Here is a 22,978-nt window from a genome sequence, read left to right as displayed (position 1 = left end):
CAGTGTCTTTGAAATACATTGCCTTAATAATTACTTCTGAGCCTAAGTGAAAGGAGCCACTGACTCTCAGACTGTCTGCAAGCAAAAAGGAGAAAAATGTTAATAGATGAATACCTAAATATTTTAATTATTTCAGGTATTGAAAGATTTCAAGAATGCACTGTTCTTCCTCTAAGTTTACCCACGTGAAATGTATTTTTCCTTAAAACTGCCCTTTTTAGTTGCAGCTTTTCTCTGCTATAATTCCACTGGTGGGGTGTATTAGGAATATAAAAACATTTGCTAAGGTTAAGAATTAATAATAAATATATTTTAAATGGAGTATACCCTTCTACTAAAATCTAAGTATTGCTGTATAAAAAGACAAAACAAAGTAACCTACTTTTACAGAAATGTGAGCCATCTGAAGTTGTTTTTTTTTTTGAAGTCAGCACTGTTTGGAAGGGAGACAAGAACACTGCAGGGGGGAATTAAATAATTTTTAAAAGAAGATGACTGCCACACTACATGCGTTTAGAAAATGTTTTATTTATGCTCTGTTTCACTTGTGACTGCATCTTTAAATGCTGTTACACGTTTTGGTTTCCCACCCCATTGTCTGTATGTATTACTTGACTTGGAATCATTTGTGTGGAGGTTTTAGCTGTAAATCTTGCACAGGTATGTTAAAAGTGTGTTTGGGTGACACTCCTAAATTGTCTTTCTTTTCTTCTGAATTCTCTCCTGTGTAATTATGTTCTGCTAAGTTTGTTTTCTTAGTGGATAGAGACTGGCAAGTGTATGGAAAGCTTTGTGGTTTTGACAGAATGCATCTGGTTTTGATTTTCTTGATCTGGCAGTGGTGTGATATCTGGTTAACTTGATTAGCATCAGCAGATCTTTTTTTTTTTCTTAACCTGATGGGACCCCTGTGGCTGTAGCTGGGCATCAATCCCATCTCCCTGGCTCAGGCTGTAATTTCTGAGCAAGCTGCCATTTGAGAGACAGATCTGAGGACCCTGAGCTGTGCACAGTGCAATTACTAATACTCGTCAAGTTCTGTTCTATGCTGAAGTAGTGGAGAAATGCCAGCCTTCATTAGGGTTTAATTATGTCTGGGGAACAGATTTCATACGTAGTTGCCTTGGAGCAGCTAGTTCCACTAACAGAAATGTGCTTCTGCTGAGAAGTAGGTCTCGGTCAAAATCTTCCTCAGTGCAGAGAAAACAAAGTGATGTTGATGTCCTGCTTGTTGGAATAACTAACCCTTCTCATCAGCTCTGAAAAAGAGCACAGAATGTTGCTTCCTAAGTCACTGAAGGTGCAGAAATTGTTAATGTTTTAGGTTAGAAAAAGCTTTGCTGTTGGGAAGCCTGGAACAGGCAGACAGGTCTGGTTGAGGCCAGTCAAATGCAGGCAGGTACATGCTGGTCTACCCAGACAGGTCTCTTGCAGTTGAAAATTGGGTTTGTAGTGCCCAGTGGTGCATCTGCTGTGGTGCTGACAAGTGGCCATGGCATTTGAGAAGGGTCGTAACAGTGGAATATGCGCTTGAGAATTTTTCTCTAATCACTCAGGACTAATGCTTGGGAAGTAAATATATAACCTCCTTCCATGTGGTTTTGGAGAGGACCATGGGGCTGTCTTTACAGTATAGCACTGTAATACAGTTGCAAATCTGTGAGAAAATGAAAGTGGAAGATCAGTTTTCCTTCAAGCCTTTGGAAACTCATGAGCTGGTCTGTGCAGCTTTGGGTTTGTGGTTTTTTTGAGGTTGTGTTGTTTTGTAATGTGGACTGATTCAGCAGTCTGTCCTTGAAGAAGTAAGAGAATCTGAAGGTGTTGTCAGAATTTGATAGTTGTATATGACATTTGGCTTACTATGTGGGCTAAAATGGCAACAGAAATTACAACAGAAAAGAAAGCTGTCCATGGGCGGGGGTGGGGGGGAGTTAATTTTGATCTCCTGTAACCTACGTCTGTGCATTCCTGCTTACTCCTCCTTTGCATCTGTTGTTTTGTTCCATAGTTTCTTGTGACATTCTTCCCCCTGCCCTGCCCCGAGAACTGAAGTTATATAGATGCAAGCTCAAATCTATTGAGGTAGCTTTTAATTCCAGGAACATTGCAGCTTGAAGCCAGTAAGATTTTATCTTGTTGTTGTTGTTGTTGTAACTTTGTAAATTTTCAGCTGTGTCTGTACCTATACATGAAATCTTCTTGTTAGTGGGATTTCACTGTTTCTTCACACAATTCTGATAGCCTACAGCACTTATGTGTTCTTGCTTACCTAATTCCCGTGTATAGAAGCAGATATTGGTTGTGGTGTATTGCTGCCACTCTGAAGGAAGACAAACTATTTGATACTTAAAGCTGCCCTCTCAATAATGTAATCCAGGCATACATCAAGTCCTTGATAATAAACTTGTGGTATGACAGCTAGAAAGTGTTAATTCAGCTGTTTTGAATGGTTAGAAGTGGATGCAAAAGAGATTATATGCCCATCATATTAAAATACTTTGGAATTTTAGTTATCCCTATCTCTCTGTCTTCCTCATTCTTCTGCAGTCTGAATAACATCTCCACATCTTATATATTGCCATTTTCAAGCCTTTCTAGAAAAAGTCATTGTCAAAAAACATGTTGTAAAGTCTAAGTTGAATTGAAATAATAATTGAAATAAGAGCTGTTAGGTTTGAGGCTTTTGTTTTTCTAGGAGGCAGGCAAGAGCGGGAGTGATTGTAAAATCTGGTGTTTTCAGTGGCTGGGTGTTACAGTTGCCAGGCAGGGGTACATTTTTAAGTACATGTTACACTGTGAAAGGTAGGCAAATTCTGTATCCCATCCATCCTGCTTTCCCAGATTAAGGTGAGTATAACTCCTTTGAAACTTGTGAAATAAAGTGAATTAAAGGAGGATCAGGTCGCTTATACTGTCTGAGCCATGGTTGCTTTTTCCTGAGGGAGTATCCACAGTTTGAAGCTCTGGCGTAATAATGAGCGCCTCAGAACTAATCCTTCTACTGATCCTACTGACAGAATCTAGGAAAATAACTGGGGTTTCAGCACTGTTTCTGCACCATTTCAATATGATCCTGTACTTTTGACTTTGGGTTTGGAAAGATGGGAAACAGATTTTTGGATCAAAATGTGTTGCTCAGTTATCTTGCTAACTACTAGATTTGTTACAGATACATTTAAGAACTGAAAAAGTTATTGCTTAGGTGTCCTGAGGCTTTTTTTTTGCCCTCCACATGTGTACTATTTTGCTGCTTTAGCCTTTTTTCTTTGAAATGATCTCTCCTGGAAGCAATATTCTGCAACTTGTTTTTCTCAACTGAAGGGATATCATTAGACTAACAGACTAACTAGCTGAACTTTCTGTTGTTTAACTTGGTTTTCCTGAAGGCTGCACATTTGCTGAAGAGCCTTCTCTCATATTCTAGCTGACTTTATTTTCTTGAAGTAGTCTCAACACCATCTAAATGTTTCTGTGTACCCAACACAACATATGTCTTGATTGTGTTAAAGAATTCAAAAAATCTAGAGTTTGACTCACTTGAAAACTTTGCTTTCCATAACAAAATTGATAAACTTGATTTTTCTCTCACGGTATAATTTTAAGTTATTGTATCTGGAGGACTGAATGGCAAAAACGTTTCAATAGATGAAGAGTGTTCTCAGTTTTGGTTCTTGGCTGGTACATCTTCTGTTTCGCTTGTATTGAAGATAACGTTGCATCAAGACTCTGCAGCACCGACCAAGGAGACATCTGAGTAGATTGTCTCAACCAGTTTGGATGAAGTCCTCATGTGTAGGCAGAGGAGAAAAATCCAAGGTTTGGTTTGGTTTGTTGTTGTTGTTTTGGTTTTGGTGGTGTGGGGTGGTTTTTTGTTTGTTTGTTGGGGGGGGGGGGTTGTTTTGTTTGTTTGTTTGTTTTTGTTTCTTTTTCTTTTTTTACATACTAGTAAAAGTATGTTGTGAGTGAAGCTTGAGGCATTCTTAGTCACCCCGAAGGACTATCATGCTCTGCAGCTTACTGAATCATATTTTTTAGCTCTATCTATGGTTTTCAGTATTACACTTTCAATGGCATCTGAAAGGACATGGAAAGGGTATTTGGCTTGCTGGGTTGATTTTTTTTTTTTCTTTTTTTCTTTTTTTTTTTTTTTTTGTAATATAAATCTAATCTCTCTTTGTATATTATTTTCATTGATATAAAAATATCGCTACTGTAAAGATAACTTCATTTGCATTCAGGATTTATCACTGGAGAGTCAGCATTTTCCGTTGTGCTCTCTGAAACAGTTCTGCCCTTTTACACAGAGAAGAAAAAATGGTAAATTACAAACAACCATATGCTCAGATTTAGTAAAGACTCATTTTTAATGATAGTACCTGTAACGGAGATTGAAGCTAGACTCATATTGTAATATTGATATTAAATGTTGTGCTTTGACATTGTTTATGTACTATTTCAATTTATTTTTCTTCTTTGGAAATTGATTTTATTAGTAACCATAATTTATATACCACAGTATTTAAATACCAATTCCAGTAGTCAAAATTTTAGATTATCCAGCTGCTAATTAAACATGCAGTCCATAAGACACCCAGGAATTAAACCAGCAGTAACCTGTCTGAGGATCACAGCAGAGTGAAAGAGAAGCCCAAATTTCCTTAGCTTAGCTGTTACAGGACTCTTACTTAAGATGCTTAATCATTCTAGTTGGTGAGAACAGACATTGCCTGTGGATGGTTGTCAAGATTTTTCTCCACTGCTTTTGGTTCATGTCTTCTGTTTGGGCCATAGTATCAGTTAACCTTCCTCTGGCAGCAGAGGGATGACTTCAGATACTCCCGGAGTTCATTGCCTCTGTTTCTTCTGTGGGCAGGAATTCAGTGTTAAAAGGTGGTGAAAAGGGTCTGTTACTTTCCTTATCTCTGTCCAGTGCCCTAAAGCATTGCCAACCCTGTTCTCAGGAGACCTCTGTCACTTGCTTCTTCCTCATGAGATCCGGCCTGTCCGCTCTGAAATTACTGAATGGTGTTTCTTGCTACAGTTTAAATATGAGTTTTGAATAAGATGTGAATGGGAGGGGAGAAAAGTTGAATGTTTTTCGAGAACTTATTAACTCTGGTAGTTCTACGTCTGTTTACTATTCACAAAAGATTTCTTGTGTGCTTTCAGTTGTGAGGAAACCTAAATGATCAGCCACTGAGTATTGTGCTATGGCCAAGCTGATGTTGTAAGCATAGGCTAGTGTACAGTTCACTTTTATTCTAACAACAGTATTTCCTTACTTCATGTTACAAATATGTGTAGTCTTCTAGACTAGTTGTAGTCAGAAAAGACTGATGCAGGTAGAAGCTACCTCCTTTTGAAATTCATGTACCTTAGTAGGTTTCTGTTGAACATGGACTAGTGTGTATTTCTCCTGCTGGGTTCAGCAGCAGACATAGGACTCAGAAATGGAAACTTCCAGGGATGTTATGAATAAAATTGGAGTAAAATACTTGCAGAAAATATTAAAGGCAAATTATAGTGTTGCAACTAATGTGTTAAACTTGTTTAAAATAGTACAGTGGTACAAGGATGCCACAAGCACCTGCAGAAAACTGTGTACAGAGCAATTTTGTGCATGCAGCTTTTTGCATTACAGTTACAATATTAGGAATGCTCGTAGTTGTTCACCCTCATCAGTATGAACCATGTGTGTATGTGTGTGTATGTGGTGAGGTTTTAATGTCACTTTCCAGGTGCTTTCAGTGACTTGCACAAAACATACTTAGTTTAAAGCATTTTTGGTTGAGTTTACTTAGCACACGTCAGCAGAAGCAACCAGGTTTCCAAGCAGGTTAGAGTTCAGAAAAAAGAGTTGTCTAGCACAGGAGAGGTGGGGAATTCTCTTGATGGGAACATTGCATATGCTGTTGAATTCTCAGCCATTTTAAACCACAGTGGCTCTTTAAAAAAATAACAATAAAAATTGAAGATGTGTCTCAAAGACATGTGTTTGCCGAGATACTATGTTGGGTTTTTTGAAAGGTAGTTTATGTTCATATGAGAGAACGTGCCAAGACAACTTGCACTCAGGGTGAGATACCAGAGGTCTCTCTGCTTTTACTGTGGCTTGGAGTTATGGGTAAATATGTTCAAAGAATAGGTATTTTTTACAGAAGACATAGGTAAATATGCCCAAAGATTTTTAGGGGAGAAAGAACCTTTTTTGTTTACATGCTCAACCAGCATACCAACTTTTCCTTTGCAAAAGTTCTGCAAAATGAGAGGAAATTGTTATAATTCCTATAAATAAAAGCATTAATTAAATATATATATATATATATATGTGAATACCCTTCACAGTGATGCAGGCTGGGGTTGATGAGGGCAAGGAGCAGCTCTGGGGCATGGCCTGGGTAGCAAAAAAAGCAACAGTGAAGCCCGGTGGGGTGTGAGCAGTAAATCGCCCCAGAGCTGGGGGAGGGCAGTGATTGTCCCATCTGCTCAGCGCCCTGCCAGGTGCCACTGGGGTACTGCCTCCAGTTTGGGTCCCCAGTACAGGGATGACATTGCCAAATTGTTGGGAGGTGAGGGGAGTCCACTAAGGCAGTAAGGATGGAGCCCTTGTCCTGTGAGGAGGGGCTGCAGGACCAAGGCTGGTTTAGCTGGGAGGAAGGATAGCATTGGGGTCACGCAACACCAGCCCATGGGATGGAGATGTGGCTGGTGCTTCCCAGTAGCGTGTGGTGGAAGAGTGGGTTAGAGATGTCTGGCACATGTTGGAATGAGGGAGATTCAAACTGACTAGAAGGAAGAAACATTTTTCCCACAAGGACAAGCCAGCAATGAAGCCAGGGCCCAGACAGGTTGTGCCATCTCCAGCCTTGGAGGTTATCAATCCCCAGCTGGATAAAGGCCCGAGCAGCCTGGTCTAAGCCCAGAGCTGACTGTGCTTTGGGCAGGGCTTGTAGTGGAGACCTCCTGTGGCTCCCTCCTGAGTTATCCTGTTATCCGATGTGTGGCAAAAAACAGTGTGTATATGTGTGTGTAGTTGTAGTCTTGGTTCCACATGAAACACAGCTTTGTTTTGATATAGCAACAATACTATACAGACTTATCGAAAGCATGATATTTTTTTTTCAAAAACAGGATTGGCCCGTGAAAATATGGTGCATAACGCTCCTATAAAGTAAGGTCTAAAATGGCATATTTGGAATTTAAAAAAAAAAGTATATTAATTTCTGTCTGCATGCACGGGAGAGCAAACAATTACACATCTGGACTTGGGAAACAAATAGTAAGCCAAACTGTAACCTGAATACTCATATTTTCTCCTTTACTTATTGCATGTCTTTTTCTGAGTAGTACTGGGCATGCATGTTGTGATCTTGCTCCAAGATGACAGCGTGCCCTTTGCTGCTATTTTAAATACTTCTTTTTTAATGTAAAGTAGCAGAGAAAATAAAAATCCTTAAACTTCAAGCTTTTTCTTTATGCTACTGGAGAAATATGTGGAGATGTTTAATTTTTCATCTTTACAGGCAGTAAGGTAGTTTAACCTTCAGCAAAGAGCTAGTTGCAGTAGTACTCAGCCTCTGATTTCTCTATTTTAGAGACAGATTCATCCATCAAGTCCTGAGTGCAAAGCTGAGAGTGCTTACAGAGCACTTTCCCATATATGTTTGATTACTGGAGCACAGCTGCTGTTCTGCGTAATTAATGTGAGGGTATAATATCTTTCAGATGGGTGCTGTGTCTTTATGTCCAAGGTCAGATGGCCTCTCTTGCTTATATTCTCTTCTGTTTATGGCAGTTTATGTAGCTTATTGATTTTTGTTTACTTGCTGGAACTCAAGTGCCTTTCTGAAGGCCTGGTGAGAAAAATCAGGCAGATCTTGTATCTGCTTGAGGGAAATGCTACTAAGAATTAAAAAAAAAAAAAAAAAAGGTGAGTTTTAATAGTCTTCCAGCTACTGTGTATGAAAAGAGATTTAGTGCTTCTAACCTCAACCTAAATAGGTGGTTCTTTACATTACTGTCCTGAAGACTGATTGTTAAACAGCCAAATAAATGTACTTGACTTAGAAGCTTACTTTTCATTGAAGGTTATTGGGGCATAGGTGACCTAAGGGTGTTTATTCAGATCTACAATTGTATAAGTAAACTTCTTTTTTGACAATCACAATTTCTCTTTTGGAAAAAAAAATCAGAATACATTTCAAAATAATATTTTATTGTTTGCAAATTGAAAAGTGAAATTAAATTGAAATTATGGGAGGGAAGGGCAAACAGAAGACAACCTTTTCCAGTAAAAAGCTTTAAGTAAAGCTTAGAGTTTCTTCCTCATCCCCTCAAAAGACACAACCTTGAAAATTTCAGGATATCTGTATTTGAAATTAACCTGAGATCATTCTTCAAATGAGAGCAGTTTCACAAGTGAAACTTTCAGTTTTCAAAAGAAAAGTGTTAGGGCGCTCAGGTCGTTTATAGCAATATTTTGTAATGTTTGTAATCTCTGTAATTTTTTTCTCATAGCTAGACATGTCAGCGATGCTGTCTGTCGATAGTATGCTAATATGTGGTGGGCATATATTAAGACTATTAAAACAGGATCACATATTTTCAGCTATTATCAACTCTTTAGTTGTAAATATCATGACATTCAATACCTTATTTCACTTGAGGTATAGGTGAGGTATAGTCTTCAAGCAGCTAAATTTTACCTTCTTTCCTAATTCAATTTAATTTAATTTAGTTAAAGATGTGGCAGGACACATGTCATGAAGATTTCAGGAAGCTGGTCATCATCCTCCGTTTCTGTGGCACTTAATTTCTTTCAACTAGTACTGCCCTTTTTCTACAGGTGACCAGTGACAGGTGCAAGTCAGGGGCTACTTTGAATGTGACAGATTTAAGGTAGAATTTTTAAACAGTCCTCTATTTTAGCCTAATTCTGTTTATGTGCAAAGCAATGGAAATTTTGTAACTCACTTCAGTGGAAGCAGGAAATCTTTCTTGGGGTGGATGTTTCAAAGGGTTGTTATGTCTTGGAATCTTCACCCTTCATTTTGTGGGCTTCAAATGGAAAGCTCTCCAATGTTGTTGTTCTTGTTTACTTAAATAATATTTCGTATGCTGCGAGGAGGAGAGTGTTTGGTTTATTAGCTCTGGCACACACCTGTGTTCTTTCCCAATTTCTTGGAAGCCTCAGCTGGAAAAGATCTTGTCACTGAAGGCTTCTTGCTAACATACCTTCTTTAGCTGGAAAAAAAACAAACTGAGTTTTTTCATAGTTGTTTTGAAAAAGGACTAGTTTGTGTAGAACATATTTATCTGTTCAGTTAATGTGATGTTTTAGCTATTATTTTATAACTGTATTGGTTGTATACTATTTGGTATACTATACGTTTTTATTTTTTTGCAATGTGGGTGAGAAACGTGAATCTTGGAAGTTAAACACAGCATGCTAGATTTGCAAAAAGCTATCTGTGTATGGACGGTACCTGAGCATGAAAATATCTGTCTGTAACAATGGCCAAGATGTATTTTGTTTCTTTTTCTTTCTTTGTACTCATAAGTTGTACAGGCTAAAACATTAGGCATATTACAAGAAGGAGTGCACTCACTAGAAGAACAGCACAAGTAACTCCCCTCTAGCCTTCCCTGCCTGTCAGCTTTTCTAATAGCAACTGAAATTACTGTTCCTTTCTCATCACAGGAAGTTATTGCCACGGCTCTTTTGCACAAAGCTCATTTAGTCAGGAAAGTGTCACTTGAGTCTCCCTGCCTCAGGGCAGTAGATTTAGTTCAAGTTCTATTTTACATTCAGGTTATTTTTTTTAATTGGTAATTTACATACACCTTTAGAGATCCCTCGAGTTCGAAGTCTTCCAAGAATTAACTTTTCTTTTAGTGCTGATCAGTAAGTCACAGGCTAGAGCTGTATTTTACTTGTGGATGTGCCGTTTGACTTAGAGACCTAAGAGGACATAAAATATCCTTTTTATTGCACTGTGTTTTAAAAACATAGGGCAAGGTTCAAAATAGCTGAAGCTGTTAGATAAAAATGAAACTTTCTGAGCTAGATAGGTCTGTTTGCACAACGAAACTTACAGAAGATAATCTGTATTCTTAGGGAGTTTTCCTATTTCTATGGCCAGCATGTTTATTATTCCACAGCTCTCTAATAATATATCATCTTTTGAGTCAGCAAGGCTAAGATGCCTCACTAGTCTCAATGTGATCATGGTTATGAATATTAGTAATGTCTTCTCCATGTTTTAGGAAAGGTGTTCAGTGCAGAAGCCATCTTAAGTGATTATAGATACATTCCACAAAGGTAACTATAATATTTAGCTGTTATGTGCTTCTCTAGGGAGAAGAAACAGGTGCTTCAGATGCACCCTGAGAGTGCATTTTTACTTCTAATGATTTTTTAAAGTACATGGGGTGACTAGCTCAGCTGAAGATACTGTACTGAAGAAGTGTCGTATGCATAGCTGCCATGTGTCTGAGCAATTGCAGACTCCTGTGATGGGACTAAATCTGTCATTTTACATTACAGCATCCTTCCTTTGCACTGAGTTAGTGAGCTGTAGGGAGAGCGGTGGAGCAAAGGTGGAATATTTCTGTCTTATTTCTACCACAGTTGAGCCTTTGGCAAAGGTTAACTTTTCTAACATGCAACATCCTCGAAATGCCACAGCAGCCCATAGAAGCATCTCCAAGGAGGTGCTTGGAAATTATTTTTCTACAGAGAGTTTGTCTGTAGAAGTGAGAAGTGCAGTCCCCAAAGGGATAGTTGTTGGTTGCTGCTGTTGGAGGTCGTTTTCATGGGAGATCACACTGTTGTGCTGGCTGTCGACTGACTTCGGAGCTGATGAAGTCAAATGCTTGTCTGCTGGGGAAAGAGGGACACCTTTTGTTACTTCTGTTTATTGACTCCACTTTTTTTTAAGAGTAACATCAGAGTTTGTTTGTTTGTTTTCTTTCCAGCTGTGATAGACAAAATGTCAATAGAATAAGTGACCTGCCCACCAGAAATTGCCATGAACCATTTGGCTGGACCGCCTGAGGGGGAGGTAAGTGAAGAGCCAGCAAATGGAGCAGTGAACGAGTCAGTGGAGGCTGACCTGGAGCACTCAGAGCTGGAAGAGGAACAGCGGTATGCAACTCGCTACCCAAGACATACAAACAGCAGCCAAGGGGGCCTGTCTGGGCAGGAGGAGGAAGGGATGTTAGCTCGGTCAGCCAGCACTGAGAGTGGTTTCCACAACCACACGGATACTGCAGAAGGGGATGTGATAGCCACAGTAGAGGACAGTTATGACACAGAGAGAGTTCAGGAAAATGAGGATGAGAGTGCATATGCGGTGCAGTACAGGCCTGAGTCTGAGGAGTACACAGAGAATGCAGAGGCTGAGCACGGCGAGGCCATTCATAATCGAACATTGCCGAATCACTTACATTTCCATTCCATTGAACACGAGGAAGCCATGAATGCAGCCTACTCGGGTTATGTCTACACACATCGGCTCTTCCACCGAGGAGAGGATGAACAGTATGCTGAACCTTACGCTGACTACGGACTGCAGGAGCATGTGTATGAGGAGATAGGAGATACACCAGACCTCGATGTCAGGGAGGGGATCCAGCAGTATGAGCGTGAAAGGGAGGAGGCTGACAATTATCGCAAGGAGGCACTTGGTGCCCGCCTTCACCATTATGATGAACGGTCTGATGGAGAGTCTGACAGCCCTGAGAAGGAGGCAGAGTTTGCGCCTTACCCTAGAATGGATAGTTATGAACAAGAGGAGGACATTGACCAGATTGTAGCAGAGGTGAAGCAGAGCATGAGCTCCCAGAGCTTAGACAAGGCAGCTGAAGACATGCCAGAGGCGGAGCAGAGTTTAGAGCATGGTCATGCTCTTGCCGGTGGTGGGCATGAAAGTAACGGCCAGCTCCCAGCTGGTTCTCGAGTTACGTCCAGTTCAGGAGAATCTGTACAGAGGTACAGCAAGGAAAAGAGAGATGCGATTTCACTGGCCATCAAGGATATTAAAGAGGCTATTGAGGAAGTGAAGACAAGGACCATCCGTTCTCCTTACACCCCTGATGAACCTAAAGAGCCCATCTGGGTGATGAGGCAGGACATCAGCCCGACCAGGGACTCTGACGACCAGAGGCCACTAGATGGAGACGTAAGTATACAAAGCTTTCATCTCTCAGGTTATGTGTGTCTTGTTCGTTTGCTCCTTTAATTGTGACATACATGGCAGTGAATGATGGTGCATTTTGTTCTTGTCCTGTGACTCATCATTCATTAAAGTATATAGTGCTCGGTCTATTTTATATTCGTACTTTAGAGGGCATGTAAGAGGTAAGTAAGTGCATTATCAGTGGGCCAATTTTTTCTTTTTGAAGCACTACTGACCCCAGAATTTGTCACATGAACCTCTTAGTTTTTTTTTTTCCGGAAACAAATACTGTTAAGTTTTTTACAGCCATGAGATGTTTTAGAATAGCTACTGAACGCTCCATCTTCTGTTATCTATCCTTGTGTGTTTCTCTTAATTCTAGGTTTCTAAGTTTCATTTTCTGTCACATAACCCTCCTAACAGTTTCATCAGAAATCTGTTAATATTCTTTAAGGTGATATTATAGATCAGATTAATATTGCAGAAAAGTTGCAGGTTTTTTGTCCAGTTGCAGGCTCTAGAAATGTGTTATGAACCTCCGTATATTAGATTACCACTGTAAAGTGTATTCACTTTACAGCAACCCAAGTATTAAAGGCTGTTGTTCAGATGTACAGCATCAGCATTTCTGAAATTCTGTACTTTTGACATGAGGCTTTGCTTGGATCAGAATCAGTTCACAGTTTGTGGTTCCAGCTGCCTGTACGATAATCTTTCCTTGAAGTTTTATGGATTTTATGCATTTCTAATAAAATAAACTCATAAAGAACTGTTAACGGCATTAAATTTATGCCTGATATGAAAATAACTGCTAGGCTAAATTTACTGACGAAAAATGGTCTATCATATGGAATGCTATTACTTCAAGGATAACTGCACTGGAAACATCTGCTCCATCCTTTTTATTGCTGTGCAGTGTTTTCTGTGACCTTTGCTTTTTTTGAAAGAACACCAAAAGCTAGAACTCTTTGTGTGTTGTTTGGTGTTTTAAACTGAGTTATTGTAACCTTCTAGGAATGCATCAGGACTATCCAAAACACCTCAGCCTCTGCAAGGTAATTCAGATAGTGAAAACACATCACATACAGGGTAGACATGTAACAGGCTTCTGATTTTTTTTATCTGCCATCAAAACACTGAAGGCTGGTATTTTACAAATGGTAAGGCATTTTTGGAGCGTGGTGTTTGAGTTGCTGAAAAAACCTACAAGTTGACTGAGACATGTAGCTTACAAATTTTATTTTTCCTTGAAAACCATTGGAAACACACAGTAGTGAGTATGTTTTGGTTGCTTTTTTGTTTCTTCAAGGTTTCAGTGAAATTTTTGAAAGCCCCAAACAAAACAAAAACATTTATTTTAAATATTACTTCAAAAAATATTTTTAAAATTATGTTACAGAGTGGATTAACAGTCATGTAGAGGGCTAAAGCAGTCTTCCTGGATTGGGAGAACAATTACTTTTAACTTCTTTAAACATTTCCAGAAGCTGTAATTATTTCTCTCTCCTTTTTGAAACAGATTACATTATCCATTTGCTGTGCATTTTGTTCACCATATTGTCTGTGTCTGTAAGTGCTGTCTTTGGGAGGATCAGAGAACTTACTGTTCTTCCTGACTGTCGGATCGTAACACTCAGTACCATGATGGTCCTGGTGACATTAGGTTTGGGATCCTGAGATCCCTGAGTCCTTCCTGAAGGTGCTCCAACTGCTCTCCAAAATCTTGCTGGACCTTTCAGAATTTGACTTTTCTAAGGTATGATGGTAGGACTTAGCCAGGTGTGTTCATATAGAAGCCCAGGTATTTGTGTTGGTCTGTATCTGTATTAGTATGGAAGTACACAGGAGTTTCTGTTTTGCATAAAAAGTTAATTTCTCATTTGATACTTTTCATTGCTAGTCAGATAAGAACCTGACTGAGATTTTCAGTGCTGGCTGTAATCAGAACAGTGATGTATAGTGACAGTATAGCTCAGTGCAAAGATAAATGATGGCTGTAGATGTGCAGTATGTGTTCTTGGAAACAGGAATTAAATTAAGCAAATAGTTAGGAAGATCAGTAGCAGATTGAGGGGAATACATGTTCTAGAAGAATGGACTTGGGACTGGGTAGGAATTTTGTTTTTCACTGAAGATGAGGTAAGTTATGCACTTTACTGGACTCTAATTCAGACACCACCTCATGAACAGTCTGAAGAGTCTGTTTCTTCAACAAATACTCCTAGAATTGCTTAGCAGTGAATTGGTCAAAATTAGTTTGTGTTAACTATGTGACCATGAGTGATCCATTATAATAAAAATATACTTGAAGCATATTCATCTAAATGTCTTATCTGTCTCCCATGAGAAAGAAGCAGAATCTCAGACAGGAGCTTTTCAGTGTAACAAGTATATGCCAGAGATGTTACTCAGTCTGATTTGTAACATTGGCCTTGAAATAACAAGGAATTGCATAAAGAGAGTAATTATTCCCACTGTACTTCAAACTGATGGTCTGTGCTGTTTCCCTGTTTTTTCAATTCAACAGTTTCAAACTTGACTTTCACACCAAGAATCTTACCGGTTCAGCTCCTTTTGCACCACTTGAGCAGCTTTGGAGAACACAGGAACTAAGCACAAAGCTCCAGCTCTTGATTATTCTAGTGAAGGAAGTCTCTGAAGCCTGAGAGGTGCCTTGGCCACGGTTAAATCCTTCTTTTGCTCCAGCTGTTGTGGCCAGTGGCTGCAGGTTGCTGTCACTCAGACTCGTGCCAGGTAGCACAAGCTACAGCAGGTTTTGTACTGCTTAGGCCAGGACTGAGGAACTGCAACTGGTCTTTGCCTCAGCTCCTCTTTCTTCCCTCTCTTACCTGATTGCAGTTAACGTGAGGAGATTTCCTTACCTCAGCCACAGGGAAATGGCTGAAGTTGGTCTGTTTTTCCTGGGCCTCTCTCCCCAGCCTGGCTTTGACCCCTAACACAACAGGTTTGTGCTGAGTGCAGGCAGTGAGGAAGGGCCAAAATCACCCTTGGAATCCAATATTTATGTTATGTTCGGGAGCTTGGCTCTTAACTGCTCTTCTCCTGAGCTAGAGCAGCAAGCAGCTTTGGACCACTTGGGAAGAGACTGAAATACTGCTGGATGTGTCTCGGGGACATGCATTTGGAGCACCATTCTGAAGGGGAGCAGCTGAGGGACCTGGGGTTTCAGCCTGGAGGAGGCTGAGGGGTGACCTTCTTGCTCTCTGCAGCTGCCTGAAAGGGGGTTGGAGCCAGGAAGTTCTGGCTCTGCTCCAAAGGGACAAGCATCAGGATGAGAGGAAACAGTCTGAAGTTGCACCGGAGCAGGTTCAGATTAGATATTGGGGACAATTTCTTCCTGGAAAGGGCTGTCAGGCATTCGAACAAGCTGCCCAGGGCAGTGGTGAAGACACCATCCCTGGAGCGGTTGAACAGACACAGAGATGAGGTTCTCAGGGACAGGGGTTAGTGCCAGGGTTGGGTTAACGGTTGGACTCGATGAGCTTGAGGGTCTCTTCCAACCAGAATGATTCTGTGATTCTGTGATTTTACCTTCAGGAGGGCACTACTTTCTTCCCCCAGAAATATTAAGGAACTGCAGACAAGTGATACAAATTGTGTGCTTTTGTTACCTTCCATTATTTTGTGGGTCATCTTTGGAAATTGTCCCTATATTATTTTTTAAAAAAACTATTTTGCTTTTAGAGATAAAACTTTCTTGAAAATACTTGTAATAATTTTATGTTGTTTATCATATGATTTTGAAACTGGTAAGACCTCTTTAGACCAGGAGCAAGCACTTTTTATTTGGCTAGGAGCATTCCATGATAGAGCAGTAGAACCAGGGAGTCAGAAGAACGATTTGCAGTTGAGACTCATTAAATATGACAACCTTTTTTGTCTTTTTTTTTCACAAGAAAGCACCTGCCATTCCCCAGTGCTGAGCATTTGAATGATACATTAACAGCAGAATGTTTGGTAGGATCCCCATTGGTAGTATCCAGAGACTATTTCGAGAAGCTAACAATCCTGAAGTGTTCAGCTAGCCTGCAGCTGGGTAATTGTTGTGGCTATTAGGAAAGACATGCAACAACTGTAGTGATAAGAAAGCTAACAGGTCAACTGTATACATTCATTTTTAAGATGCCCTTTTTTCCAGGTTTGTTCTCAGTTTAATTTATCAGGAATTTGAGTCATTCCTAGGAATTTCTTCTTAAAATGAAAGTTTGGTACGCATGCAAAAAAAGGAAAAAGGCTCATAGCCCACGGACAATTTGACTGTAATAAACTCTTGCCGTCATGTGATGTAGAGGCAGGCAGCAGATTTCTTTGAATAAATAAATAGTGTACTAAAGTATCTGCTTAATATTTAACAATGGAGAGTATTTGTTGTTGTTTGCCTTGTGTACCCTGGTTTACTGATTCGTGCTTTCACTTGAATAAGAGATGATCTGGACATCTGGTTTGTGGGGAAGGTGTTGTACCTGTGTATTTGATAAAAGCCCAAAAGTTATCTCAGTGTCCTTTGAATAAATATGGTAAGTTGGATTGGTTTGGGGTTTTTTTGTAGTTTTCCACACATGAGATTTGAGCAATTGACATATATTTCCAAAATCTATTTATCAGAAACGTTTTTAACCAAAGCAGACTATCACTTTTTCAAATACAATAGCAGTTAGAGCTGCACAATTGCAAGGAATGTGACATCAGGAAACTGACCCATGATGGAAAACACTGTGGAACTGCAGTTAGGTTGCATTTTCTGAGTGTGAAATGGGAGATAATCTGTTCACATTGTACTGAATGATGTTACTTGTTGGAGACCAGCATGGAGCTTATAGTGTGCACATGTCTAAGAATGATGGAGGGGGATACCCTTTAGGAAAAGGTGTTCTTCCAGATGCACACAGTTATTTCACTGGAAGGGGAGGCCCATATCCTATTTAGGTAGCTCTTGCCTCTCATTCTTTGTCAGTTTCTCTGCCAGAAACCTGCTGTGAATGTGCCTAGCCACATACAGAACTAGTGGTGTTTAAAGGCCTAAATAAAAGACATCTGGAGTGCATGGATCTGGATTTAAGGATTAACACGTGTTCAAGTGGAAAAGAAAATAGTTTTGAGTAGTAGATATCTCAGAATACAGTTAAATATTCTGGTGTACAAACTGTATGGAAGGTCTTAAAAAGCATCTTTAAAATGTCATAGAGCTATGAGAAGAGTGGCTTGCTTAGTTTTGGAAGTACACAGATTTGCTTAGAAAAACACTGAAAGGCACAGTTCGAGATTTTTTTGTTTGTTTGTTTGTTTGTTTTTCCTGGCATTTAAAGAACATTTGTATCTTCTCATATCTAGAGAAGACAAGCAGGCTGTCTGCTTCACTTCTGCCATAATCAGGAGAAAATGGTGGTTTGGAGGGAGAAGTTCTCCGTTTCAGAACTAAATACTGTGACCTTTTGCTGAGGTCCATTCAGTTATCCATGGGGTAGCAGATCTGAAAGCCAGGTTTTGCTGACATGCCGGGCACAGTTTGTTGCTGTGTGCAAAGGCTTTGGTTTTGCAAAGCCCTTTCATTAGTGTTCACAGCCTCTGTTCCTCTGCAAATACTTGATGTGGTACAATGTTAGATTAAGTCCTGTTATAAAATAAAACCACTTACATGGGTGGTTTGGATTTGTGAAGTAGAAATTCAGAACTGAAGACAAGCCCTTTAGGCAAAACAGAGCTGAGATGTATTGTTCTTTTTGGTTATGTATATTTTATTTCAACCTTCAGCTGTAGGATTTTCTCAGTTCTGGTAACTCCAGAAGCAAAATGCTTTCACAGAGATGAATTTGCTTCACTTTTTCCACAGCAGGAGTAATGTATTATTAACAAGGCAATAGAGAAGTCTGTTTTAAATAATTAAGCAGGTTTCAGTAATAGATGAACAAAGTGGGGCGGGAGGGAAAGAAAAGAAAGTAAATGAAGATGAGTTTATATTGATGGAGTACTGTTTTCTTCTTCTGAGCAGACCTTTTAAATTTGTTGATTGAGCGCACAGAATACAGGTCATCTTTCTGTCATCTATGCAAGACCACAGTCTTAACACTATACAGCAAAAAAACCACTCCAAAAACTGCAAGCCAAAAATGATCTAAAAAAAAGACCAAAACGAAGCAAAATGCATCTTACCAGCTTATCTTATCTTATCTGAATCAGCTTTATGCTGATTCATCAATCACACTGAAGAAAGCTTAAATTTATCAATTAGTTTGCTTGAAATTAAACACTCTGCAGATGAGTTACAGGCTTTTAAATTATAGTGAGCACACATAACCCCTTGAATTTTATAGTTCTGTTATGTTTTTTAATTATTGAAAGATGAAAGTAATTTCAAGTGTTTTTTCCGTGCTGTTTAAAACTGGAACAGCACTTGTCACACTTTCGAAGTCTTTTGAAAACACAGGAGAGCGCTACACTAATTTTGTCAGGCTGACACATGAAGCTCCATTTGAACTAGAAGTTAAAGTTCAGCTAAGGAATTCCATAGTTGAGAGAGAGCATCAGCCAGCACTGACCCAGCTCACAGGAGCCTTGCTGTGCTGGCAGCTGTCCATCCAGCCTGAGTGCTGCTGGACAGACCCTACCCATATAGCTCTGTGTGTGTGATCTGATGGGCAGTCAGAGTCTGTACAGCCTAAGGTTTTATTCAAAGGGAAGTTAGCAGTTCACAAAGTGTAGCTGTGGTACTGCATGGTTACTGCTACTGACTTGTGTGGCCAAGAGACTCTTTGAAATGAGCAAAATAAAGGGCCATCTTGCCCTAGCAGCCTCAGTTACTTATATTGTTTCCTCACTCAGACTTTTCTCTGTCAGATCTGAACCTCTGTCTATTCGTAGATATATTTTATTTTGCTTTTAAGACTTAGTAATGTAACAGTAACAGATGGGTGTCTTTCTTCAAAGACTTTGACAGAGGTACACAGTTACTGCTTATGTCAAAACCTCTGGTTTTGTAACAAATTATTTTTACTGAAGAATTACAACTCAGCGGTGTTCTGCAGACACTCTTGGACAGTGTGTTTGTTTCTAAAAAACTGCTTTATTCAGAGCTCTTGCACAGTGTAACGTGTGGACAGTCAGATCTCTCAAGTAGGATTGTCAGCCATTGTCCAGATGGTGGTATGTGGCAGGAGGCTCTATCTTTGCAGGGCATTGTCAGCCGAATCAGGAGAGATTCCCCAAACTGCATTTGTTCTCAGGTCTTACATGCAGCTGGTCTTTGATCCTACATGACCACTCTAGCACCTCTGGTCCATTGCTATAGTTTACCTACGCACAACACACTTCCTATGGTAACTGTGCACATTAGGACTGTCATACATCTGTGGGAATAGCTTCTGTTGACTAGCAGCAAATATCTTATCCATGTAGTGTTTGGTCATTTTTGTAGCAGAAACTCTTCAGGAGTGCTGTTGGGTCAGCCAGAGTCGATAGCCAGGACTGTAGTTAGCACCCTGAAATTAGGAAAGGTGCCTCTCCCTTCTCATGTGCGCAGGAGAATCCTGCTGGGGGAATATTCCTGTATGGAGAGGTCCTAGAACAGTTAGTTAAATGCTTTGTTCTGTAGGGAGCAATTTAGTCAGTCACCTAGTCTCAAGTCAGCTTGTGTCAGCTGTGCACAAACTGTCAGGGGTAGGTCCTGGACCACCCAGCAAAAGGATGGGTAAGTGCACTGGGCATGCGCGGAGGCAGTTACACCACAACTACAGTTACACGACAACCACAAACTTAAATTTCATCCTTTGTCACAGTTACAAAAATTAAATTGCATTGCTTGTGCTATGGTATGCATGTATGTGTACAACAGTTCTGAGTTGGTTTTATTTTTTCAAACTCTCCATTTTTAGCACTACAGTTAAAGTAAATTTAAACAAAGACAGCTGCTGATGATGATGATTTATATTGTGAGGACATTTAGCTTTCAGCTCCATTCTTCATGGGTACTTTATGCTGTCTAAAAGTTGTGAATATATGTTGATGATCTCAGTCTACTTTTCAGTGGATAGAATTCCAACTGTTCAAGCCACGGTAGAAATTCTGCCACAACATGGTTGTGCTAAAACCCAAGAGATTTACTTCCACAGTTCTGTACTGGGTGGTGTTTGTAAAATCATGCATCTGACTATACTTCCATGTTGGACCTGAATATTTCATAGTGCTTTGACCTTTGCCCAGTGTGGTTGGTACCTCTCAGAAGACTTTTTATCACTGAAATAAAATAAATTTAAAAGCCTTGCTTTATCCAGTTGTTGCCTGACCTAATGTACAGGAAGACTCTGCCATTCCTCTGCCAGGAAGCCAGTAGGTGGACATTAGTGTCATATGAGTAATGGACTTTTGTTTAAGTAAATCTTGCATTGCTGAAGTATTTAATCATTTCATCCCCTATCCTGGCCTTCTATGTGGTGGTGCGACCCACTAGGTTACACTCTTGTCAGATAAGCAGCTGCTAAATGCAGGTAAAACAACTCTGCTTTTATAAAACAAGAGCAAGTTGTTGTATAAGAAGATGTTTCAATGTCAGTTATGTTTGTCTTCATGAGCTATTCAGTAGCCAGCTGGGTTGACCTGGATAGGTTGCATGCAACATGATGCAGATGCAGCACCATCCTCTCATGTTACAGTTTCTGTTACTAAATCCCTCTGCACAATAGCAAAGAAGGTTTCTCAGGTGGAGTGGGTTGCATGTTAGTTAGAGTCAAACAACACCAAAATTGAGATGGAGAATTTTTGGATGTACCAGATTGAGTATCGTAAGAAAAATGTAAGTAGATTTTTTGAAGGGGAGAAATGGGGTAACTCGTACTGTTGTTTTTTATTGCTGTGCTTAAGAAAACATTTTGTAATTCCATTGATGGACTTCTTTCCATAATTGCAGCACACTTCATATGAACTTACTGTCTTTGTTCTGACAGCATTTTTGTTAGACTTCTAAAAGTTTTTATGTTAACAGCCGGTGAAGCAGTCACTCAGCATTTATTTTAGACTTCAGTTGTAATGTTTTGAGCAGGCATTCATTTGTCTATCCACTACAATGTATCAAAATATTTCTTGTTATTGCTGTGACTGCGTTCTTTCCTTGTGCATGGTATATGTACCTCTAAAAATACATTTTGATGCAGAAGAGAACTGAGTGTTTATTGTTCAAATACCGAATTTTTTTGTACAAATGTTTTTGAGGACAGCTCTCCTGTCATGTAGAGAACTTTATAGAATGTTTGATATTTGGGTCTGGTAGGTTTGAATTTGTGTTTTTTTCACAGAAAAATTTGAGCAGACGTTCAAACAGCACATGGAAAGCTGTGTGATCATTTTGAATAGTTGCTAAATTCTGATACTTTTAAATGAAAATAGCTGAGTAAAGGTATTTGTAGTGCTACTGGAGCAACTGTTAATACATTTTAAATGGTGCAAAATTTCTTAATGTCAGCAACCAACTGGTTTAAATGAAATAATTTATTATCACTTTAGTGTGCAAATATGAGAGCTTTCAGGGATTTTTTTTTATGCTAAAGTATGGTGTGTTTTGCTTCCTTTATTTGTTTACTATTTAAAGCTCAATCCTACAATATCCTGATGCAATTATTAGGTTTATGGTATTGTGCACCTTTTATATTTAATCCTAATACAGAAAGACTGTAACTACTGGGAATGTGACCACTGTGAGGATGCTTCCTCAGGTGAATAGGAGCTGCTGTTTGTGCAGTTGAGCCACTGTGTCACCGTAACTCTGGTAGTTACACAGCAGGTCAGGGGAGCCTGTATCTCTCGCACCAGCCCCGCGTGGTGCAGTGACCAATACTTCAGTCTGAAGGCACCAGCACAGGCCAGCATTCCTTGGACCATTTCACAGCTGCATCTCCTTTTTGCCTTACAGTTGTTATTCAGAATATAGGGGTATGCAAGGACTGTTCTTTTACCCAGGAGATATCTGTAAAAGGAAGTGCTTCTGTACTCTTTGGAAGCCTTTCTTTGTTAACTGTAATTCTGATATTTAGTAATTTGCCAAGATAAACCTTTCAAAGGCATGAGGGTGAAGAGAAATATAAGGGAATTGTATTTATGCTTGTTCCATATCTGCGAAGCTAGACTTGCAAAACTCGAGATTTTTTTGCACACAGTTTCATTGAACTCAGTGTTTCAGCTGAAGTGGAGGCATAGCAGGAGAGCACCACTGGACAGGAGCTGCTGCCAGCTCAGAGCACTGGAAGTTTAGCTCTTCTCTGGTATGACTCATTGGCTTAGAGAAAAGCCATGTCATGTAATTGTTTATGAAACCAGTATTTGACTGTTTTACCATCAGTGATGAACTGTTGAGCTGGCAAAACTGGGGCCAAAGGAGGTTGTAGAATGCGAGGGCTGCTGGGCTAAACAGCCAGTTTGCATAGCTAAATGCTAAACCTTCTTGGAGGATTCACATTTTATCATGGGCACCAACCTGTTTTTCAGATAAGTCCTTAAGATCTGTCTTCAAAAGTGCCTGCTGTGTTGAAGATTTGTGCTCTGTTTCATTTTGGTCACTTTCTTTAATTCTACACTGTGTTTTTGTGTCATACCCCCACACCAGGCCCTCTTGCTCTGGTACATACCTCACTATGACTTTCTTGTGTCACCAGCATTCACTAGGAGTTGCCTGTGATGAGAATATCCTTTCCCAAAGCATTCTTTCCCTTCACCAAGGTACTTACTAATGGATCATATAGGTCAAGATATTCTGTGGTACTGCTTTTCTATGCTATACCCTTTGTTTTTCTGCT

The 22,978-nt window shown here is 39.7% G+C and overlaps 1 protein-coding gene across 4 annotated transcripts in view; it reads left to right on the top strand.

Annotated features, from left to right (window-relative positions):
- Positions 1 to 22,978, top strand: part of APBA1 (amyloid beta precursor protein binding family A member 1) — a 103,755-nt gene that overhangs the window by 50,646 nt on the left and 30,131 nt on the right. For all 4 annotated transcript variants that reach the window (XM_065045954.1, XM_065045955.1, XM_065045956.1 and 1 more), the window contains one exon: positions 10,978 to 12,182. In XM_065045954.1, coding sequence (XP_064902026.1) covers positions 11,031 to 12,182 — 1,152 coding nt within the window. In that variant the 5' untranslated portion in view covers positions 10,978 to 11,030. The remainder of the gene's footprint in view (positions 1 to 10,977; positions 12,183 to 22,978) is intronic.

The sequence above is a fragment of the Columba livia genome, chromosome Z (genome assembly GCF_036013475.1).
Source record: "Columba livia isolate bColLiv1 breed racing homer chromosome Z, bColLiv1.pat.W.v2, whole genome shotgun sequence".
In the NCBI taxonomy this organism is placed as follows: Eukaryota; Metazoa; Chordata; class Aves; order Columbiformes; family Columbidae; genus Columba; species Columba livia.
The sequence above is the reverse complement of the archived record's forward strand: the minus strand, read 5'-3'. Positions and strand labels throughout refer to the sequence as shown.